A 25950-nucleotide genomic window follows, 5' to 3' on the forward strand; every position below is an offset into this window, starting at 1 on the left:
TCATTATTCTGAGTGTTTATATTTCCTAAAGGTCATCTTTTTTTCCTCACAATACTTTCCACTTCTTTTGCAAATCACACTGGCTTCCTTTTCCTTGTACTTTTCTTAACCCTTTTGATACAAAGGTCTGATGCTTTAAGTATTGCACTTTTTAATTGTTTAATTGTTTCCCCTTCTCCTGCGCTCCTTTCAAGTTCTTCCACTCTGCCAAAGAGTCACTTACACATTTTCCCATCTCTACAAATTCAGCCTTCCTAAAATCTAACACGCACAGGTCAGTGCAGCTCATGCGACATTTAGGGAGTAGAGTTCAATATACCCCCCAACCCCCACCCCCCTTTATGAGCTTCCTGTGCAAACAGAAGCATTTGTGCAAAAATATGTATGACATCACCAAATGGCTTTAACTTAAGACAGTGAATCAAATCTCCAGACTCTAGATGAGAAAACCTTTCTTCAGAATATTGACCTAATTCCAAATTTTGAAGTGGAATTTTGAAATTTGCCTTTATTGTTCTTTGCAGGATTCCACCTATTATTTTTGCTCCTCCCGGAATTCCCATATCATTTTTGTTATGCCCAGACTTCTCCCTTGTTATACTTCAACCATCTCACACAGCAGAATTAATTTACACTGTCAGGGTCCCAGCTCTAGTTATAAGCTATAAATTCACACATGCCAAATTTGGAGATCACCTCTTCCGGGAGGTCTCCGAAGTGGGCTGTGTCTTGGGGGCATGGCCACGCTAATCACGTCATTAGGCCCCACCCCCTGCTATATAATACAGATTTTGGGCTATTATAGCAGTGGGCGGGATCAGGATAACGCGATTAGCCCCTTCCCAACCCATTTCACCAAGGAAGCAGGGAGGATTCGAGAGGTTGTCCTGCTCTCCCGGGAGTCTGGGAGAGCTCCCAAAAATTTGGGAGTCTACCGGACATTTGGAGAGAGTAGGCAACTATGTATACATGCCATTAAATGCAGAATGGCGATGCAAAACCAATGCTCAAAGATTTTGTCACCGGAACTTTAAACCACTGCAAAACAGTTTATTCCGCTGCAAAACTCTGCCACAACCTCACACATCTCTAGTCCAGACTCTTCAGTCAGCTACAATGGAGAGGAAGGTACAAGCAGGGACTGTATATTGCAAACAGCAGGGTGCTCATTGTTGGAACCCTACCTGTAGTATCAGTGAAGGTAGAGGATTTGTAGGATCCTAGACCTAGGGCTAGATTTACTAAACTGCGGGTTTGACAAAGTGGAGATTTTGCCTATAGCAACCAATAAGATTCTAGTTATCATTTATTTAGTACATTCTGCAAAATGACAGCTAGAATCTGATTGGTTGCTATAGGCAACATCTCCACTTTTTCAAACCCGCAGTTTAGTAAATCTAGCCCCTAGTCAGTTCCTCTTGAGAAATCCAGTTGCATAACTTTGTTAGAATCTTAAAACCATATTTCAAGCAGGAATTATAATTAATAGCTCAATGGCTGTATTACAGATGAGTAAATCAATACAATGCTCTTACTGGGAGAACAAAATCGTCTTGTGTTACATTAAATCAGTATATCTAGTTGTTACACACGCACTGCCATAAGGTTTATTGACTGAACGGTTGTTAGAAATAAGTATTTATTTCCTTAAATGAACCCCACGTGATGTGGTGTTCTTATACTGACTAAAACTGCAATCTAATTATATTGTGATATATAAACAAACAGAAATGTTTCTACTACATTTGTAATCAGACAGATCTGTAATTCCCAGCCTCCGTACAGAAGAGTCAATTGTAGCCCAGCAATTATTGGTAATTGTGATGTTGTAAGACATAATGCATTACACCTAAGAAAAGCTATGTGCAACTCAGTAGTTGTTATTGGCAGCAAATTGCAGTGTGTAGTAATTATGTAAAACCTTAATAGAGACGATTGTGTAGTGACAATGTCTCTGCTGTTAAATGTTTAATTGTTTATAAGTCTTTGTTCATGGCTTCTAATGAAGGATAATGATCAAGTGTGTGGGAAGTGTCTACATGCACTGGTTTAACAGGCTCTCCTAGTACAATGCGTGATCTTTATTTGCAATGAAGGAATTTATCTCAGTTGTAGAAAATGTTTTTATTTTAATACTGTAGCACTGGTAAGCCCATTGGCTGGTAGACTCTGCTGTCCGGATCTAGATAGTTTTGTGTGCATAGCTAGACATGTTTGGCCCCATAGCAAAATTTTGTAAGGGCCCCATTGCAGCCAACGCTGCGGTTCTCCCTGTCCCTCAACTCTGGGCAACATCCCTTGCACACCCCCTGTCGTTCCACCTTTGGCAAAGAACATTGTCTAAGAACTGAAATCATTTATAATTATTTCACAATCTTAATGTAAATATATAGTTTAAGGGGGGTCATGTAGATTCAGTTGATGCTAAATAATCTAAGCAGGAAACAGAGTTACAAACATTCTGGGGTTTATGCAGAGTGAGTACAATGCCAGTTTGCATAGGATATCTATCTTCCATGATATTGTTCTGTGCACGCCCAGAAAGTGGAAGCATGCATATGTGCCCATGCAGATATGTGTGATTGTGCCCAGCCTGTGTCTGCAGAAGGATGGGGCAGAATGGGAGCGATCTAACGTAGGCCAAGTACAGTACGGACGAGGTCACACAACTGCAAACAGAGGCAGATGAGGAAAAAGCTGCATGTATACCTAAGAAAGAAGGGTAATTAGAGGCAGGTGCAAATAGCGGATGATGATGACGGCCTCTGGCAGTAGCAAAGTGCTTGCTATAACACCTCTGAGGCTGATTGGTGGTCTTTTATCGCCCAGGCATATTTTAGGCTTTTGTGTGCAATTTTTTTTTGTACACAAGACTGGCAGTTGTTTCTGCAGTATTAGGTCTTTTACGTTTTATTGATGTTTTTCTTGCACATAAAACAAATTGATAAAAAGATGCGCACATGTGGGACATGTACCTGGCTGAAACCGGGCGCACATGGTACCGGTGTGGAATTGCACGGATCTTAAGATCTGTACATCTCAGTATATGGGCGTAAATCCGCTATTTATATGCACAACTCTGCACCAGGTGCTTTATGTGAATGTCTAGATATCTGAAAAACTACTTACAATGATATGGATAGGTCGATAGATGAATGGGCAGAAGAATAGGAACCCTCTTTTCTCAAGTCAGATATCTTGTTTTTATTATTCAAATTTTCCTTTTGTCTGACCTTTCATACATCTCTTTGGGGTTATGGATTTATATAGTATATAATTCATGCTGAATTTGACTGCTGGCTGTTTGGCACAATTACAATACCACTGATATTGTGTCCTTGTTATTATTAGCTAGTGTAATGATGGAATACTGAATCGGGTGCATGGGTATAGCAACACTCGTTGTATCCTTATATATCAAGGCTAGCTGACAGCTCCTTTCAGGGGGTCAGATGTTGAATGCAGTGTTATCATGACTACATGGGTCATTTATTAAAGTGCAAAAAATGTGTCTGCTGCAGTGTAAATGCCATTTACTATTTTATACAATGCACATAGATTTTACTTACGGAGTATCTGTGGGAATGCAGAATGTTGCATTTTCTGGCGTGGGAGCTGAGTGGATCTGGTTGTACATTGCTTGTTCAGTTAGGTTGGGTCCTGGGAGTGTAGAGACAGGGCAGGAGGAGGCATTAGCTGGTGGCAGGCCAATGTTTCTTTCGCACTGGAAACTACACTTCCTAGCATGCCCGAGGATCAGACATCAGAGCCCGTCACTGTAAAGCAGTTTGACATCTGAGAGAGAGAAGCACGGAAGTGTGACCAAAATTAAAGGAGACATGGCCATTGCCGTCACTGCCGACTGTCCAGTTGTTCCAGGTGCCTGTATTACCTACAACTTTTACTCTTTGGTCAAATGAAGAACGCCATTGGAGACCCATAAAGGCCTTTGACCTCTACTTCAAGGTCCCACCAGGTGCCCAGAACAAGTCAGTGTCCATCTAATACTGTACCGCACCATAAGCACTGTTACAGAGACCTGCCTGAGCCAGAGATCTGGCCATTAACGGCTTAAGGCAGCTGGGGCTGCTCCTCCCCTCAGATTCTGCACATATTTGTGGCTAGTACTATTGTTGAGACTTCTTCTACACAATCTTTTATATTCATAGTCATTACTATTGTTGGGATTACTTCCCCCATCTTCTCCTTCCAGAGAGATATGTATTATCCTCAATACTCTTGTTCAGAATTGGGCTTAAGGTAACTCATTGTGTGTGTGCTACAGTTATCATAGTGGTGCTTAATGCTGCTACCTCTGCTGTCTTTTCTGCCTCAGAACATAGGTTCATTCCCAGAGTCACAACGTTCCTCCATTCCATGTTGTCTTCCTTTCCTGCGTTTACATGCTGGTAGCCAGATTAGGATCTGCAGGCTATGTGACTGTAGGTCCACATGTGAACATGGCCACATTAGGCCCAACCCCAGTGGTTACATGGTAACGTGCGAGGTCTTTAATACTGTATTGATACCAGTCACATGGCTACATGCTAAACCCTTGTTGTCATAGTTATTTTGACCTGATTTAATTGTTATAAATCATAGTTGCCAACATTGGCAGCTGTGTCCCAGGAGGTCTGGGGGGCAGGTGAATGTATGGGGGGGGGCTCGAAGAATTGCCCCCAATGCTGTCACCACCCGTTTCGACCAATAAAACTAGGGGGTGGGGCCACAATGACGCGTCCATGACGCCAATAAGCCTTGCCCCCTCCATTTACTTTTCCACAGCCCGTCGGGAATCAGGAGAATTGTCCTCTCTCCCGGGAGTCCGGGAGACTGACCCAGATTTCGGGAGTCTCACGGATATTCTGGGAGAGTTGGCAATTATGGTTATAAATGTTTCTGTTGATATTATTAATGAGAGTTATGAAACTGTTTTATCTTCATGCTAATTATTTGTTACAAATTTAATTTTGTATTTTATTGTTACAGCTACTTTCATTTGAGGGCAATTTCCTCTTTCGTTATTCTTAACCCATTGATTTACTAGCCTTACAATTGTCAGGTCATTTAATAACCGTACCAAGTCATTTAGAGTCATTAAGGAGAGTAAAGCATAAAAATGAGTAACTTTGCACCTGGGCATAACCATGTTGCATTAGAGGGGGAGAAAAATGTAAAATGTGGGGACAGATTTATAGTTGGGGTAGGGCATGTCCTAGATCAGCTTTAAATTTCAATGTATACATAAAGCTATCAAGTATTTGTGTTCTAGATGAAAAAACAGCCAGTATTTAACTTATGTGCAAAATAATAAACAAATTTTCACCTCTTGCATTGTAACATGGTTTGTCCAGGAGTAAACTTTCTCCTTTTTTTGCTTTGCTCTCTTTAATGACTCAGGCCCTTACTGTGTAAGGCAAGGTTTACCCAAATACCTTGTCAAGAGCTGTAACCCCTCCTTCAGATGCGCAGATATATATACGTCAGGAGAAGGGCTACAATGGTAAAGTGCATTATGGCTAATATAATAAAAACATTTAAAATGCAAAAAGACGCACATGTAATAAAGCAATGCCAATGTGCCCTCACTCTTATGATTAAATTAGGACATACATTAGATGAAACCAAGCAATGGTTTAGCAGATAAACAGAAAAGTACTAGCTTTTTACTCTTTCCATTATGTGTAGTTCCAGCTGGACTCATAAACCTTCCAAAGATAGCACAGAAATGTCTTTTTTTAAGTAGTTCCAATATCTGGGCATGTTCTCGGCCGTCCATATGGCAGACAAATAGGAGTATTTGTGCAAATATAAATATTGCACACCTGCATATTATATTTTTCAATAGTAAATCATCTATAATGTGTTTGTAGCAGATGAATAGATATACGGATGGTAGAAGATGAACTTGTCCTTTTTGCAAAGCAGTTGAGTTCCGTACAGCAGACCACTTCTTATGCATTTCATGAATCTCTCTTGTGCACGTCCTCAGAGAAAAGTGGTCTGGAAAAATATACCCTTCTCTATCCATGCTTGGGGTATATTCAACTACATACTTTGAGCATCTTATTTTCATCTCTCATGTCCCTGGTAAATTGTATGCTAGATAACAACAATATCTCTGTTTTACTGTTCCCCATACAATGTAATATATACAATTCAGGATGCTCCCCTGGAGAGTGCTCAGCACTTATGGCTAAGATTTGTATTGTACCAACCTACCCTTTGTCTGTGATATGTTATCTCAATGAAAATAAAAATCTTATTGAAAAACAAAAAAATCCTTGTCTGTACTTTTCATCCCCCAGCAGATTACCGGCTCGAACAGAAGTGCCACCTCTTCTGCTGTTGTTTACATTGGAACGTTTACAAGGGAAGATTGATATTTTAAAATAAATACTGTGTATTTGAAATGATTGGATAGTAGTACTTGGAATTGGGATATCCATGTGTAGTTATTTTGAGAGGTGACTGCAATGCACAAGGTAGAGAGCTGCAGTTTAGTAACTAATATAAATGCATAACAAATACTTACCAATTTCCACAGCAACATTTCTGGTTCTCAAATACTATACCTACTGTACACTACTTTACACAGCATGGGATGGCAGCATATTTATACAATGGGTTTGTATACAAAGAAATAGTCAGACGCTTAAAGTATATCAAATTAAGACAAATCAGAAATTACAAAAACATAAACAATGAGACTCTTATATAGTTCAAAGGGTTCGATTGGGGACAGAAGAACACAGCTCCTAAAAAGGGATAATTACTAGTTTCCCATAGTTACTAAAATTAAAAGATAAAATGAAGAGTCTGCTCCCAAAACTGCTCAATGAAATCAGCAATCTGATGTCTCTCAAATATAGGTTTTTATTTACATACATTCAATTAAAATAAATAAAAAAATTACATTCCATATTATGGTATCATCGTGGGCAGCACGGTGGCTTCGTGGTTAGCACTTCTGCCTCACAGCACTGGGGTCATGAGTTCAATTTCTGACCATGGCCTTACCTGTATGGAGTTTGTATGTTCTCCCCGTGTTTGCGTGGGTTTCCTCCGGGTGCTCTGCTTCCCTCCCACACTCCAAAAACATACTGGTAGGTTAATTGCCTGCTATTAAATTGCCCTTAGTCTCTATTGGTCTGTGTGTGTGTATGTTAGGGGATTTAGATTGTAAGCTCCAATGGGGCACGGACTGATGTGAATGAGTTCTCTGTAGAGCGCTGCGGAATTAGTGGCGCTATATAATAGATGATGATCATAATGATGATGGATCAATAAGCTGTCATCAATCTTACAAGGAGAATTTTAAGCACATAAGATGGAACACCAGTTGACAAGATGAAATCCGGAACCAGGCAGATAGGGTTCTTCCAAAACAGTACCCACAATGTTCTATATAATAATGTACTGGGAGGTTCTTTTATTTGTCACTCAAGAAGGAAAGTTAAATAATTAGATGAGAAGTTCAGATTACCGCTACTTCAGCTGCTTATGGTGCAAAGAAGGATATAACAGGATCAATTTGTAGCTACATCCAAAAGACTGCTAGATGCAGCCTCTCTGTTTTCTGCCATGACTATTACTACCCTTGTGTTCAGCATATCAGCGCTCCCTGATGTGTGTGATGGTATGTTGCTGCCGTATGGGACAGGGATTGTATAAAACCCTTCAGATAGAATAGATACACAAATATTGCCCATTGGCGCAAAGGTGGTGTAGCGTAATATATAAATGGATTTATTAATGCAGAAATTTATATAAATCATGCAAAGACAAATGAAATAAGGTTATTTATCCTTGAGGAAGCCATTGAGCGAAACGCGTCGGTTAAATACGCTACTATAATAATATATATAATAGTATATATTTAGTAATATATAATATTTGTTTAACCATACATTCAGTGCCCAACCATAACCCAGTATCTTATTTGCCATATAAGAATCTTACGTTCGTGTGGCAGGAAGCCCAACGCCATTTGCGGACGTTTCAATGTTTTATTACCTAACTATACTTTATAAATTGGATAAACTGGTATTCTGAGCATTGCATTTCTGGGCACTCAGTACAGTATCAGGCGGAGAAAATTGCATGATTATTGCTCTAGAGAAATAGAAGGGCTATCATTCTCTATCGAGTGTAACATCACAGACAGTGTTAAAATCTAAGGGACAAACCTAATTGTGATTAAGTAAAAAATATTGATTTAGTTATTACAGCTTCCTTGAAAAATGTCTATTTCCTAGCATTAATTCTAAATATGTGTCTATAGCCACAGGATATTACAGTCCTAAAGCAATTGAATCAATAGAGTAGTGATTTTATTACACAGCAGCCAGAAATAAATAGTATAGTTTCTAAATGGTATAAATCCCAGTGCCAAGAGCAGCTATTAATTTATCAGATAACATCCTAAATCTAACCGGCTTCAGATCGTAATCTCTAGCAGAACTCTGTTCTAGTGGTGTCTGCTGTTTGTTCTGGTGGCATCTTATTTCAATATGCTTTCTGGCACAAGCAAGAATATATATCCTACTGTAGGTTCTTTTACTTCCTTGCAATTACCATAACTACTTGTAGAGAAACATTATTAGCTCTAATGCCTGAGAGCTACAAATACTATAATCCTGATGACTTCATTTTCGTTGTATGTTTGGTTCAGGCATGTACAGCCGTAATGGAATGTGTAGTAAACCTGCATAATAGAATATATGGCTTTGGGAAAAAGAAACTGCATGCAATTGATTAACCCAAGAAATGAATATATTTGAATAAAGAAAAGTTTTAATCAGAAATGTATACAGTTACTAGATAAATCGGCTTACAAAATATATTTATTGCCACAGTTGCCAATATTGAAATACAGTTTCCAGGAACACTGGACATAACATTAGGGAGTGATTAGAATTCAAATACAATTATTACATTTTAACTTATAACGACCAACTATTGATAAAGGGTTATTTTTGGAAGTGAAGGAAAGAAGCCCCGCAGAGTAAATGACTTGTTTGATATCATGAGCTTATTTTTCTGCAAATGCTCATTTTGTATACTGTAAAGCATATGGCTGAGTGGGCCAACATGGTGTCAATGGTGGAATGCTAAATTTGTTCCTTTAGATGGGAGGAGCGGGTGAGTGCAGGCTAGGCACATCTATCGCACCCACATGTAAAAACAAAAAATTGTGTATTGCTTCAAAGGCTGGAGAGATGTAGTGCAGTATTCCCAGGTTAGCAGGTGCGGCAAACATGCATGTCTAGATTCAAGTGCTATCAATGTAATAAAAACATTAATGTGCATGATATGTGGCACAGTGGTTAGCATTTCTGCCTCACAGCACTGGGAACATGAGTTCTATTCCTGACCAGCGACTTATATGTGTGGAGTTTATATGTTCTCCCTGTGTTTGCGTGGGTTTCCTTTGGGTGCTCCGGTTTTCTCCCACATTACCAAAACATACTGGTAGGTTAATCGGCTGCTGACTGTCAGTGTGTGTGTGTGTGTGTGTGTGTGTTGGGGAAATTAGACTGTAAGCTCCAGTGGGGGAGGAACTGATGTGAGTTACAAAAATACTCTGTAGAACACTGCCAAATTGGTGGCGCTATATAAATGGTGATGATTACAGTGACATATGAAAAGACACATTGCAGTCCTGATGACTCACTTGTGAGTTATTTAAGACATTAATAACCCTTTAATGAGTAGTATTTTAGGAGAAAAATGTAAAAGTTGAAATGAGTAAATGGAATGGTCCTATAGTGGTAGTAGACCGATTTTACTCTTTCCACCATGTGCCTTTTCATCTGGGTTGGTAATCATCATCATCATCATTTATTTATATAGCGCCACTAATTCCGCAGCGCTGTACAGAGAACTCATTCACATCAGTCCCTGCCCCATTGGAGCTTACAGTCTAAACTCCCTACTAGAGACACACACTCACACAGAGACAGACAGAGAGGAAGAGACTAGGGTAAATTTTTTTGATAGCAGCCAATTAACCTACCAGTATGTTTTTGGAGTGTGGGAGGAAACCGGAGCACCCGGAGGAAACCCACGCAAGCACAGGGAGAACATACAAACTCCACACAGATAAGGCCATGGTCGGGAATTGAACTCATGACCCCAGTGCTGTGAGGCAGAAGTGCTAACCACTAGGCCACTGTGCTGCCCTACGGTAATCTGGCAACAGGTGGCACAGAGCAGGAGCATAACTAGCAATCACAATTTTTTGGTGCAATGAGGCCTGTATTCATTTTCTGTTCTGGAGCCCCCCCCCCAATGGGTCTTCACTGCACATGCGCTGGCCTGAACGAGTAAAGCAGGGGCTTCAGAGCAGATGGACATCCTCGGGTGCCTCCTCAACACTGAGCCCCATAGCAGCACCATAGACTGCCAAGGCAGTAGTTACTCCCCTGGCACAGAGTGATTTTAAAGGGTCAAGTGTCAAAAGCAGAACATGGTCCTATGTATACATGAGTTGAAAAAAGCATAATAAGCTAGTTAAATGTTGCATGTCAACATATTTTCCAGGTCGTAATTTCCATGTCCTCACAGTTCTATGTTGCTAGCCTACACACATTTCACTATGGCTGGTGACACACTTACAGGTCTGTGAAATCATGTGCCTAATATTGCAAAACTTCATCCATTATTCATATGCATTTACTTATGGCTTAGCACATTAAGGGGGTAAAATGTTGCACCTGATGGATTGTGGTATTCCTTTACAAATACTAAATAACTACAATCGTGCTCCTTGTATTGTGCATACATGGTGCAAAAAAAGAGAATTTTTCCTGTGGGTAATATGTTTTCAATATTTCCAGGCGGAAAAAGCAGCATTTTGAACCTGTGAAATGCTCCTATCATAGTGACACAAAAGCACCCACATGACACTAGCTGTTGTCAGTGTTATATGAATACTATCAGCTAATGTTTGTAAGAGCCACTGGGACCTCTTATCACAGTTGCCAACAATTTAGAATAATTACCAATGATACTTTTCTGCTAAGTAGGTGCATCTAATCTTTTTTTAAAATAATTATATATTTCTATTTTAAATTTTTAAATATTAACTAAGCAAAAAGAATATGAAAATACAGTGAAATAATATTTTATTGATGTAATATATTAAGGGATAAAAATTGACAGAGATCATGCCATTGATTTTTTTAGCATCATGAAAAGCTTTCAGGAAAAGATTCACTACTATTTCCCAAACGTTTGTACTGATGACTATCGCGTATATTTACTAAACTGCGGGTTTGAAAAAGTGAAGGTGTTGCCTATAGCAACCAATCAGATTCTAGCTGTCATTTTGTAGAATGTACTAAATAAATGATAACTAGAATCTGATTGGTTGCTATAGGCAACATCTCCACTTTTCAAATGCGCAGTTTAGTAAATATACCCCCCTGTCTCCCTTTTACTCTTTCTCTAAGTTTTTCTCACTAGGCACTATTTATTAAGCAGAGAAGAGCTCTATCTCTGGTGAAAATTGATGTTTACACTGGCGGTGGCACTGCTATCACCAGAGGTAACTCCTGAGGATGATAAAATTCTATGGCTTTCTCCAGTAAAACCCTTCCCCATATAAAGCCGCCTCCCTAGCACGTCTTCTTGTACTTAGCAACAGAATGAATTGCTATTAAGTAAACTGCAAAAAATTGTCCCTGTACATGTTTACCGAGCTTCCTGTTATTAACGTAGTAGCAATGCGATTGGGACGCAGAGGGAGCACTGCTAGGTGGACAATCAGCGACTGTTGGTAAAACTGCCATTGTTATCTACAATAAGCAGTCAAGATACAGCTAAGAAAGAGTGAATTGCATACAGTTAATAGCTAAAGATGCAAAATGCAACTGAAAAAATAGTTGACTGAAAAAATAGCATAATACTAATGTGTACTATAACACGGTACAGAAAATGTATTTATATTGCAATGCTTGGATTATCCACAGTTTTATGAGTCAAACACACAAAACTGAGAAAATATTTGCACCTGCTCATCTACTCTTGAACAATCCCGGAGATACAAGTAACCTTCATCTCTGAAGAAAGATAACCCCTTTGGCTGAATGTTTGCATGTCTCGGTTCACTACATTAAAACAAATACACAGGTTGTTTTGCTAATTTATCCTCTGTAAGCTTTATTCACACTGCTTCACATTTTATTCTATGGCACTGAACTGCTTAATCTGCAGTGCTAAGCCTAATTAACCAAATTCCATAGGGATCCTGACATGTCAGATGTAAACTGTGTTAATTCTATTGCGCAGGGTCTGTTAGGCGAAAAATATGGAACCATCAGAATCCCCGGGGAAGTTGAATCATCTGAATTTGAAATGATTCTGGATGCTGCAATCGAGGCCAAGCTGGAAACAAGAATGCTGGAAGAATGGTATTGCAGAGATGAAAACGCAGTACCTCCGGCATATTACCTGAGACCAAAATCAGAAATGCTGAAGACTCAACACAATCCTGTGAGTATTGATCATGATCTTAGGATTTATTCACCTGGAAATATTTCCTAAATGTTACACTTTAGCTTTACGCACATGAATCAGAAATAGTTTTATTAGAAAGGGCAAAAATAGAATTCTATAAATGTTGTAATGAACTTGATAGATCATCTGGAATACACAGTGGCACAATTCAACAAATCAGACAGTAAAAGAGACAAAGAGGTATATTTACTAAACTGCGGGTTTGAAAAAGTGGAGATGTTGCCTATAGCAACCAATCAGATTCTAGCTGTTATTTTGTAGAATGTACTAAACAAATGATAACTAGAATCTGATTGGTTGCTATAGGCAACATCTCCACTTTTTCAAATCCGCAGTTTAGTAAATATACCCCAAAGACCACTATTTAGGGTTCAACTAGCACACACCTGTTTATTGTGCAGGATACATAAAAAAATAATCACAAAAAGAAGTACATTTCAATGTAGATCTCGGGGATGTAGCGCGGGAATCAGAATACAGCGATGTAATAGCCCCAGTACAGGTGTGATTATCCTAAATGGTGTACTGCAGACTCTGGCAGTAACGTCATTACAGGAGTCTTCTTAAAGACAATGGGAACTACAAACAATTACTCTGTGTAAACTGTTTGTGTTAGGCTGGGTACATGTTACAGGATTTTCAGCCGATTATCGGACCAATCACACGATACACGAGCGTTCGGCCCTGATGTTGCATTAGCGTGTACACTGCAACGATGAACGATTATCGTTCCAAATCACATCATATCGTTTAAAGTGATTTCTAAACTGAACTAAAAATCTCATTCAATGATGTTACAGTCCTGCAGTGTGTATGCACACAGGACCGGCAGTGTCCATAGATCTCTGTGGAGTTTGCAGAGTCACAATCTTTTCAGTCAATGGTTATGACAGATGTAGAGCACAGATCTGAAGGTAAAACTTGTAAATCGTGTATAGTATGTACACATGAATTGGCATACTGATCAGGACTTTTTTTTGTTTTTTAAATCGTTGGTGAAATCGTTAAGGATATTACATCAGGAGAAATTTTGTATAATGTGTACCCAGTCTTAGGGTTCTCTTCATTACATTACTTTTTTAACATTGGTCGAAGTGTAAATTTAGAAGTGGCGGTATGAAAAATGTAATGGGAATATAAGTGAATGGAATGTGATAGTGTTACAATGAAGGCAGTATGAGAAGTGTCGGTATGACATACCACCATATACACCCCACTTCTACCACTGTATATATAATGTAAGTGAATGGAATGTGATAGTGTTACAATGAAGGCAGTATGAGAAGTGTCAGTATGGCATACCACCGTATACACCCCACTTCTACCACTGTATATATATAATGTAAGTGAATGGAATGTGATAGTGTTACAATGAAGGCAGTAGGAGAAGTGTCAGTATGACATACCACCGTATACACCCCACTTCTACCACTGTATATATATAATGTAAGTGAATGGAATGTGATAGTGTTACAATGAAGGCAGTATGAGAAGTGTCGGTATGACATACCACCGTATACACCCCACTTCTACCACTGTATATATAATGTAAGTGAATGGAATGTGATAGTATTACAATGAAGGCAGTATGAGAAGTGTCAGTATGACATACCACTGTATACACCTCCACTTCAACCACTGCTTTTTACAAATGAACAACTATTTAGCTTGATCCTACGTTGCACACTTCTGCTGCTGTAACTTTTTTCACCTGTTCCTTATGTCTGTAATTCTAGCTCCTGGGTACTTTCTCTGATCTAATCTCTCGCACTGTACTTTTCATAGCTTTCCCATTTTTAACTCATTGTTCAGGTCCCTGGAAAGAGGTTGTACCTGGCTGCCATTTCCTTATAGCTACTTACAGAATCTCCTTCTGCAAGTAAACATGATATAAAAGTTTCGAGACTAAAGCGGTTTGAAATAGAGACCACTCTGGCCTAAAAACATATAAGTGCTTTCTTTATATATATATATATATATATATATATATATATATATACACACAATATATGGACAAAAGTATTTGGTATGGAGTTGGTCCCCCTTTTACGACGATAACAGCTGCCACTGTTCTTGGAAGGCTTTCCACAAGATGTTGGAGTGTTTCTGCGGGAGTTTGTGCCCATTCATTCTGTAGAGCATTTACGAGTTCAGGCACTGATGTTGGACAAGAAGGTCTGGCTCAAAATCTCTGTTCCAGTTCATACCGAAGATGTTCGACGGGGTTGAGGTCAGGGCTCTGTGCGGGCCAGTAAAATTCTTCCGGACTGAACTCATCAAACCATGATTTTGTAGTCCTTGCTTTGTGCACTGAGGCACAGTCATGTTGGAAGAGAAAAGTGCTTTCCCCAAACTGTTACCATAAAGTTGGAAGCATAGCATTGTCCAAAATGACTTGGTATGCTGAAGCATTAAGATCGCCCTTCAATGGAGATAAGGGGCCTAGCCCACACCCTGAAAAGCAGCCCCATACCATTATCCCTCCTTGACCAAACTTCACAGTTGGCATAATGCAGTCAGGCAGGTAACGTTCTCCCAGCATCCACCGAACCCAGCCATGTAAACCCATTCCATTGAACTCCCGCCGCACAGTTTTTGTGCTTACAGTAATACCAGTAGAAGTTTGTAACTCTTCAGCTATGGAATCAGCAGAGTGTTGGCGACTTTTATGCACCATGCGGTTAGCAGTCGTTGTCTCCACTCTGTGATTTTAGGTGGTGTTTCACTTCATGGCTGAGTTGCTGTTGTTTCTAAACGCTTCCACTTTCTAATAATATCACTTACAGTTGACAGTGGAATATCCAGCAGGGGTGAAATTTCATGAACCGTCTTATTGCAAGGTGGCATCCTATCACAGTACCACGCTTAAGTCACTGAGCTCTTCAGAATGACCCATTTTGCTTCACACCTCAATTCAATAATTAACAGGTGTGGCCAAATACTTTTGTCCATATAGTGTATACAGTGTATTTATATTAACAAAGGGAGGTATTTAGCTGGCAATCTGCAGAGAAAGGATACATGCCGAGTTACACATTTGTGCAGCAGCGCACCTAGTTTAAAGATAAATAGGTGGAGGACATATGTGTGACAAAATAATAGTATAGAGTCTGATTTAACTTGATTTGAAAGTGTATTTTTCCTACAGAGACAGCAGGCTGACAGGATGTGTCTGCAGTAAGAGCATTAACCAGAGCTGCTGATGAAAACTCCCTTTTAAAGGGAAAGTGGGAGCATCACCTGCCCATCAAGCTAGGACTGTAGGAGGAGTGTCAAGTATAAAAACTTGTCTGTTTTCATAGTTCAGTGTGACCAATGCTGAATAAGTTGGCCGGTGTCTAGAGAGCTGTTCTCTGTTAAGTTAGCGTTAGGATCACCAGAAAGTGTGTGAAACTTATATCTTGTCTACTACTTTGCCACTCTGACATAAACAAACAAGAGGTTGTTCGTGTATGCATCAGGAGAAGTGTGCTCATGTCACAAGTGGTGTTAGAAGTACAGACGCTCAGGGAAGCTAGTTTCCGTTAACCAAACCATTAACATGAAGGTAGTTTTGAGAGCTCTAGTGAATGTGGCCCCTGCACAGCAAGAGCAGCATGCTCAAGTGCTACAAGTTACAGAGGCACAGGAGGAAAACATCAGGCTCTTAAGGGAAGAGTTAGTCCAGGTGAGACGTAAAAGGAATGCCCCATCTGGTGCAGCTCTGCAGGAAATATCACCAGCTGATGACATAGAAGCATATTTGGTGTCCTTTGAGAGAGCTGTAAAAAAGGGCAAATTGGCCTCCTTAAGTTTGGGCTGAGAGGCTGGCACCATATCTAACTGGTGAAGTCCAGCGAGCTTATATTGATCTGGATGAGGACTAGGCATTTGACTATCTGTCCCTAATGTCTGAGATATTGGCTCGCATTGGGGTTTCATGGCCAGGGCGAGCTCAGCACTATCACAAGTGACAAAGACAGGGCCGGACTGGGACTAAAAATCAGCCCTGGCATTTAAAGCACACAGGCCCACCTCTGTTGATAAGCTGGAAAAAAAAATGTGTGCCGCAGTGCAGTGGCGGTGCCGCCAAAGGCGTAGCTACATTATGTTGGGGGTGTGGTCAAAATGGTGCGTTGATACATACATTATAATAAACCATTACATTTATCAGACCCTCCCCATCCACATTATGCCACCCCCCCAGATACATTATGACACCCCCAGCCCACTGTACTTATCTATGCTTCTGATGTTGCTGACATTCCTGTAGAGTGAGCAGGGAAGCTCTTAGTCTCATGAGATTAATAAATCTCGTGAGACTTAGAGCTCCGCTGCTTGCTCTGCAGGCTGTGCCCTGTCCGGGACGGAGCACAGATCCTCCTGCTGACCAACTGGATTAAGGCTCGGGGGGCCCGGGCACTTAAGTCAGGGGGGCTCCTATGATGCAATTTGGCTATTAGACAAATTTTTGACAAATACAAAGGCAATACAGTGTGCACTACTGTTAGGTGCACGCAGTTCTGCCTTAACAAGCAGTACAGTGTGAAGCAGGACATATCTCCCAACTGTCCTTGTAGTCAGACCAAATCCTGACTAAGTGGGACAGTCACCCATCAAATTCAGAACAGTTGGCAGACTGTCCTGGTCTCTCCTACCTGTCTTGTCATGGTCACCACTTGTGGCTGCTGGTGTCTTTAGATCAGTTGCTGCTTGTCTGGATCCTGGAATGTTGGATGCCCTATTTGGAGAAAAAAATGAGCAGATGAAATTTAGCCCTGGTGTTAAATCAATATAGCATCCATGTTTTAAAATTAGGCCTCACTGCAGCCACAACATTAAAGTACTAGTATTCACATTTGATAAATACATCTATTTCCCTCCAACTAGCCCTGACATTAAATAGTATTCCCATTTAATAAATAAAACTATTTCCCTCTCTCCAAAGCACCCCAGCATTAAATTAAAAATCCAATCACCCCATCTGAAATTGATAGGCCCCACTATTAAATTGCCCCCATCTTCACCCCACAAATAGAATAGCACCCAATAATTAGCCCCCACCTGCAATTCCCTATTAGATTAACAGCCTACCTCCCACATTATATTAAGAGCTACCCATACGCACATTATGGTCATACACCGGCCCACACACACATACTATAGTTATACTGTTACACACATACACACTATAATCATAACCTGTCTGTCACACAAATAAATAGATACCCTGTCACACATATAGATCTCCAGTCACACATATAGATCCCCTGTCACACATATAACTCCCCTGTCACACATATAGCTCCCCTGTCACACATATAGCTCCCCTGTCCACATATAGCTTCCCTGTCACACATATAGCTCCCCTGTCACACATATAGCTCCCCTGTCACACATATAGCTCCCCTGTCCACATATAGCTCCCCTGTCACACATATAGCTTCCCTGTCACACATATAGCTTCCCTGTCACACATATAGCTTCCCTGTCACACATATAGCTCCCCTGTCCACATATAGCTTCCCTGTCAGACATATAGCTTCCCTGTCACACATATAGCTCCTCTGTCCACATATAGCTCCCCTGTCACACATATAGCTCCCCTGTCACACATATAGCTCCCCTTTCACACAAACTACCCCCTCCCTCTTACCTTGTGCGCTCCGCAGCGCGCTGTACAGTCTCTCCTAACACATGGGACGGCACCTATCACATGGTGCTCGTCCCATGTGACATCTCCAGAGCCATTCATAGAAGAGAGGGGAGGAGCGACCACACCAGGAAGTAAGTGTAGTGCCGACCCCACTTCTCAGCACACAGACTGTCATGCTGAATTCTGGCATGACAGTCTGTGTGCTGAGCGATGGGGCCGGCCAGCTAGCAACCGGCCCATCTGGCCATCGGCCCTTCTGGCATTTGCCAGAAGTGCCAGATGGCCATTCCGGCCCTGGACAAAGACAAATCACAATTGGCTGATCATTCCAAATTTTTTTAAAAATGGCTGCAGCCAGAGGAGAATTTGCCTAACCGGATTGTTCAACTGTAGAACATGCCTTTAAAAGTGTGACTAAAGTGTGACTAAGGTAATTGCTGTACCAAAAGCTGCTCAACCTGCGGAAAGTAAATCATATTTTGTTGTTAAAAATAACTTTTTGTATAGATTTGTTATTGTATAAGGGTAAAAGTAAAACAGATAATTATTCTTCAGGCTCATGTACCCCTAGTGTTAAAAATGTCTGTGGGGAACACCTGGGGGAGAGAAAATATGGAATCAAGCTCTGCTCAGGTTTTACTGGCCTGGTGTAAACATGGCAGTGAAAAGGTATTGCCGGTCCGGTCCCATTTGCCAGAGAACCTGGAACCTGTCCCAAACCCATATACAGGGAGCCTCTTATTCCAATACCAATACTGCAAGTTCCCTTTGAAGGGATAGCCGTAGACCTTGTGTGGTCAATGAAGAAATCCACTCATGCACAGCAGTATATACTAATGGTGTTTAACTTTGTGACCCGATATCCAGAGATAGTTCCCCTACAGAATATAAAGTCCAGCACCATAGCTATAGAACTTGTATTAATGTTCACACGCTTGGGAATATCCAAGAAAATTCTCACAGAGCAGGGCACCCTGTTCATGTCCAAGCTGGTGAAGGACATGTGCCAGTTGTTAGGGGTGACGGCTCTTCATATCTCCGTGTACATCCACAAACGGACGGCTTAGTGGAGCACGTTAACCGCACATTAAAGCACAGGCTCAGGATTGTTGTCGTGCAGGAAAAAAAGATTGGGACACTCTAATCCACTATTTTGTGTTTGCCATCTGTGAGGTACCTCAAGCCTTAACAGGGTTTAGTCCCTTTGATTTATTGTTTGGGAGACAGTCCAGCAGTATATTGGATATGTTACAGAAAGGGTGGGAGCAGCAAGGCCCCAAGGAGTCAAATTTGGTACAATTTGTGTCCCAAATGTATGAGAGGCTAGGAAAGATAGGGCACATTGTACAATAACATGTAAAAGAGACTCAGGAGCGGCAGAAGAGAAGTTATGACAAAAGTGCTGTAGTTCGATCTTTCAAGCATGGGGACAAGGTCCTAGTCCTAATTCCAACCCAGGAAAGCAAATTTTTCGCCCACTGGCAAGGTCCATATGGAGTCCTAAAGGCTGTCAGTCCTGTCAATTACAGGGTCCGTCAGTTGGTGAGGAAAAGGGAAGAGCAACTATACCATGTCGATCTCCTTAAACCTTGGTATGATGACGACACCTGTCCTCGGGTAGTAAGTACTGTCATTGAAAAGTCTGATGTCCCCATAGATCCAGCTTTGTCTATAAAGCAGAAACAACAGGCTGAGAAAATGATACGCCGGAACAGGGATGTCCTCTCTCCCATTCCTTATTTGAACATGACATTGTCACTCCGCCTGATGCATGTGCAATGGAGTTCCAAATGAGATTGGAACGAACTCAGAAGATACAGTGTCGGAGATTAATACAGATAAGCATGTTTTCTCTTATATCTGGTACGCACATACACATTTGGTGGAAATGGTGTTATATTGATAGTTATAAAGCATAATACACTATCTCTGGAATTCTATCTTTCTTTCCATATGTTTTGGAGCCTGTCAAAATATGAATTTGTGGATTTGGGACCTTAACATAGATACGCCTCACTCACTCTTATACCTGGTACGTATATTAAATATCACCAATTGCACCGGATTTAACTTTTTAAACTACTACACTATTAGGCGCCGTACTCCTTCTTCTTTGTAGATTCTCACCGGACTTACCACTCGGTTTGTGGGAGGCTGGCTGTAACGATACTGGTGGTATTACCTGGAGCCCAATAGCCGAGTAGATATCCAGAGAGTAGTCAGACGTTTGCCAGGGTTGGTACACAAGCGGGTAGTCAGACGTTTGCCGGGTCGGTACACAAGAGGGTAGTCAGACGTTTGCCGGGGTCAGAACACAAGAGGGTAGTCAGACGTTTGCCGGGTCGGTACACAAGAGGGTAGTCAGACGTTTGCCGGGTCGGTACACAAGAGGGTAGTCAGACGTTTGCCGGGTCGGTACACAAGAGGGTAGTCAGACGTTTGCCGGGTCGGTACACAAGCAGGTAGTCACAGATGCATGGTAGAGGAGCAGGTAGCAGGAGCTGAGCAAGCAGAATACTCAAGCATAGGTCTGAACCAGGAAGTGCCATTTATAGGCCCAAACAGGAAACAGGATCCAAGATGGTTTCTCTTTGATTCCAAACTGGCCATCTTGGATAAGGAGAAGTTTACAAATACAGAGACCTCTAGTGGTCGGAGGTACAAATGTCAAAGTAATTCCTTACACTGGCTGCCATTTGTACATAAGGGAGTTTGTCAAGGTGTATTGTTACATGGACTTTGAGTTATGCCAAATACTGGGATAGGTGCCACATGATATCTTCCTTTGTTTTGCAGTGTATGTGTATGTATATATATATATATATATATATATTATTATTATTATTATTAATATTTATTTATAAGGCGCCACAAGGCATCCGCAGCGCCGTACAGAGACAAACAAAATTACAATACAATGGGAGACAGCACAGTACAGTAAACACAGCAACTCGGTAAGCTCAATGCACAGCTAGAGAGGGCGGGGAAGGGGGATATATATATATATATATATATATATATATATATATATTGTATATATATATATAATATATATATATATATATATTGTCAAAAGATCATAATGAGGTTATCGTCTTCTGGGGTAGACGGCTGCCCTTCAGACAGATCAGCCAATGATGTTACTTCAGTTAATTGTTTTTGTTTAGCTGCAGCTAGTATTTTTCACCGTATTTAAAACAAACAAAACATAAACAAAGGTTCCTTCTTACAAACACACAGGAACACCCTCTCTCAAGTGAGAGACCTTGTGTCTCACAGACATGCAAAATACAGGACTTACTGTCACCGTTTGCAGTGTCTCTTAAGAGGCATCCGAACTCCCCAGGTCTAAGAGAGAGTGCGGAGACTGCCTAGCAGATTTTTATCTCCTGATTACCATCACTTGCTAGCTGGTTGGAAAAACCTGAAATGGGTCTTATAAATGGAGCCCAACCCTCTCTCTCCATTTATACCCCAGACACCCTTACCAGCTTTTCCAACAGCTGAAGACACTCTTTGGTAAATTTTTTCCAAAGACTCGCAATCTCTCTGGGGTTTATTATATATATATATCTATATCTATCTATATCATCATCATCAATTTATATAGCGCCACTAATTACGCAGTGCTGTACAGAGAACTCATTCACATCAGTCCCTGCCCCATTGGAGCTTACAGTCTAAATTCCCTAATATAGACACACACTCACACACAGACAGACAGACAGAGAGGGAGAGACTAGGGTAAATTTTGTTAGCAGCCAATTAACCTACCAGTATGTTTTTGGAGTGTGGGAGGAAACCGGAGCACCCAGAGGAAACCCACGCAAACATGGGGAGAACATACAAACTCCACACAGATAAGACCATGGTCGGGAATCGTAAAGAAGGACGGCGCCTTCAGGTGTATACAGAATATAAATGACAAATAGGTATACAATGCACAATAAGCACAGAACAGTCCAGACAATATATCCAATAAATGTCTATATAGAACACCGCAAAGGTCTTCATATACCAATAGGCTGAAAATCGGTACTTAATTAGCGTGTAACAACTGAAACATCATACAGTAAGTATTAAGATGGTGTGCGTACCAGATAGAAATATAAAATCCGCTTATCTGTATCGTGGCTCCTAGGTCATCCCGACATATGATGCTCCATCATGTCTCCCTCAGCCGCAGTAATATGGAAATATATATAGTATGTTCTAATAATAAACACAGCCACAACACCAATCTCATCCGCTTGTCATTAGGAGAGAATATATGAAAAAGCCATATGGTGTAGTATTATAGAAAATTAAATAAACAGATACATTTATAAAATGCAAACTCACAATGCAGATAAAATATAAAAGCTTATCTGTAATATATAGGCAGGATTGCTGGTAAATTGTCACATCTCCTGTTGGTACTTATAGACGTCCCTCCATAGGCTCCATACAAAAGCTCAGTGTAGGATAGGATCTATAGCTCCCAGAGTGTGGTGGTGTATACCAGGATAGTGTAGTAATAAAGGCCTCAACGCGTTTCGTTCAAACAGAGAACTTCATCAGGACTTACCATCCGTTTTTGAAGACTGGCTGCCACACACATACCTGTGGAGGTGTATTTGTCTACTTAATTGTCTTTATACCTTATGGATAACATTACAACATTGGGTTAAGCACCATCTAGATATCTTGTCCTATATATATATATATATATATATATATATAAAATAAAAATGCCTTACGGGACATAGCTTCCTATCATACTCAGAACAAAATAACTTTGATTCATTTGTAAATGTTCATTTGTAGCATATTGTCTGATGTCATTTGATAAGTCAAGAGGACATTTTGTAGCAATATGTTGGGAATGTAGTAAAACCAGTATGCAGTAGAAAGCAATACACGGTAAGATTAATTTGCAAACCACAAAATGTGTGGACCTACACTTCATGTGCTCAAGTGCACCTACCGCCTAGGGACATTTCAAGCTGCACACTCACGTAACGTTCCTTAGAAGAACATGACGATCAATCCCCACCTAGTCATGTCATGTTGAAGAGAGGGAAACATTATTGCAAAATCCCGTCTACCAACACTTTAGTACAAGTCACTCTATTACTTTAAACTTTTCAGTCTCTTGCAACACTTATTGGTTTAACTTAACTTATATATTTAATTACAAGGGAACATGGAGACTGTCTTTAGTACATGTTACTCTTGGTTGCATGAATGTTTTCATTACAGCTAAATATGCACTTTTCAGTAGATGTACAACCGGAATGTACAAAATGTGTCCCATTAAAAGTATAGGACAAGATGTATTTTAAAAAACAAATGTCAAGTCCTTTCGCAAGAAACAAAGACTGTGCCTCCTCCAGCAGAACAGGGAACACACACATTCAACCTCATTAAAATAACTTCATCCTACGAAACAATATCTAATTTTTGCATCTTTTGCAAAAGTAGGTACAGTCATGCACCTACAATCCAATCAAATCCTCCCATAGACACCAACATATTTGCCCTCAAATTCATGCTCTGTGTAAACAGATCATGTGTGCTGCAGTATAGTAAGTTAATCTTGGTGTAGTCAGGCAGGGATGTATCTAGAAATGTCTGGACCCCATGGCAAGATTGTGATGGGACCCCTTATGCACCATCCAGGCCTGAACCATTACTGCATTTGCAGTGGCCACAGTGTAACTCACACCCCTGCAGTGGTTTTTCTTAGAGCATAAGCCCCAAAGCACTCAATACTGATGCAACTTTGGTAGTTTCATCCCTATTTTTACAGTATATCTAGTTTTATAAATACATACAAAATTACATCATCAAAAACATTAGTATGTTTAAATGAAAAATCTGCCTTATATTGGGCAGGTCCACTATTAAAGTAATTTTATCGTTTTCAAATAAGCATTGCCCAATCAATTGTATGTGTTTCCAAAGCACAAAGTGATTTATTTTAGCAGATGTAAATAGTCAACAATTCAATACATTATTATATTATGATACAGTACAGTACAGCCAATACCAAAAGATAAATACATACCAATGCTATCGCATGCGCTCGCTGCGCAAACCACGGGACCCGGTGGACAGTATATCTGTTAGAATACTGTGTCAGAGTTGACTGAGGGCCAGGGGGTGTGCAGCTATGATTATATACAGTACAGTGTTACACAGTGAACAATAGAGATGACGTAGATTGTTTCTATAGGTCCAGACGTTGGGTGGGTCCAGGGTAAACAGGTCATAGGCTGATTCAATCTAAGGAATCCAAAGGTGGGGGTCGTCTATCCAGGGGGTCTGCTCCTTTCATAGCCAGCATCATAGAAAAGGTTTATTCCCTAATATCAATAACTAAAGTATGCAATGTGCGATCTCTTCGCCGACTGCACCGGACAGCTGCTGATGAATAGGGTTTCAGTATGATACCAGACATGCCACCTTTCCCACAACCTGAACCATATATATCACTGAAGTGTACGTATAATCATTATATATATATATTTATATATATACTACTAATAAACCAAATATTATCTGCTCATAAATTACAGTGTGACGAAACCAATATGAATATGAATTATATAAATAACTAAATGTTGTAATGCGAGTGTGTGCGTACGTATTTTACCGTGCGATCGCATCATGCCACGTGTTACGTGGCGTACGCTTCGCAATCGCACAGCAAACCAATATTAAACCAATATACTTTCGTTCATCCAATTATACGACTTTGACACCACAAACAATACTCAGGTCTATTACTACAAGAGGCAAAATATAGGGACCAAAATACAAGTACTCTTTAACTTCCACAGTGTAACTAGAGTTCAGAATGTTAAATGGTGCAGCTACAATTTCTGCATTAATTTACACAGCAATTAAGGTAATCATATGACAGCATATAGTATCACTTCACCATATACAAGGTTTCATAAAGTAGCCGTTGTAAAACACATGTAGGTGGAAATTGAAAATTACTGAGAATTTTGTTATACCCAGCATTGCACCAGTGAAATACAACATAAAAGCAGAAGCAAATATAAATACATGTATTATAATGTTTTATTCACAGTTATTTCATGAAATACATGCTAAACTACATGTTTTATCTTCATTTTAGTACAAGAGAAAGCAAATACTACACACACAGTTTATATTGTTCATCTTTTGACAAATTTATGGAGTTGTGCTGCCACCTCTTTGCCTACTCTCTGTCATATCTTGGACTCCCAACACCTGGCCATAGCCCCTGTGACAACATACCATGCCCACATAATATCATATGCACTTCTTGTCGCTAGACTACACATTTTTCTTTTGTGTTTTTCTACATGAGTGGGATTAAAAGGAGAGTTTTGAATGAAGATAACGGGAATATGAGATAGAGAAAAAAGAATGACAGTCTACTGAAATGTGAGACTTGCTCACTTTTCAATAGACTGTCAGAATGTACGTAAAGAATGTAAGTAAAGGCCTATAATAAGCATATTTCTACTTATTTCTCTTATACAAATAACAAGATAAAATGTACAATAATTGGGATAGACTGGATTTATCAAAAAAGCTGATCACATTGCTGGCTCAACAATTATGTCATTATGTCACCCTCATCAGACTTTTGTCCCGAAAATCCATTATTAATGCAGGGGCTAGAATAATTTTCCCAGCAGTTCTTCCACTGCTAATCCACTGTGCCAGCCCATACATTGCCTTTACTTTACAACCTGTCACATAAAATACTTCTACTAACAAACATAGCAATTTATGAAACTGCACTAACACAT

General features: G+C 40.2%; 1 protein-coding gene across 2 annotated transcripts in view; it reads left to right on the forward strand.

Annotated features, from left to right (window-relative positions):
• NWD2 (NACHT and WD repeat domain containing 2) overlaps positions 1 to 25950 on the forward strand; it is a 207542-nt gene that overhangs the window by 142336 nt on the left and 39256 nt on the right. For both annotated transcript variants that reach the window (XM_075194771.1, XM_075194770.1), the window contains one exon: positions 12295 to 12498. In XM_075194771.1, the coding sequence (XP_075050872.1) occupies positions 12295 to 12498 (204 nt within the window). The remainder of the gene's footprint in view (positions 1 to 12294; positions 12499 to 25950) is intronic.

The sequence above is a fragment of the Mixophyes fleayi genome, chromosome 1 (genome assembly GCF_038048845.1).
Source record: "Mixophyes fleayi isolate aMixFle1 chromosome 1, aMixFle1.hap1, whole genome shotgun sequence".
Lineage (NCBI taxonomy): Eukaryota > Metazoa > Chordata > Amphibia > Anura > Limnodynastidae > Mixophyes > Mixophyes fleayi.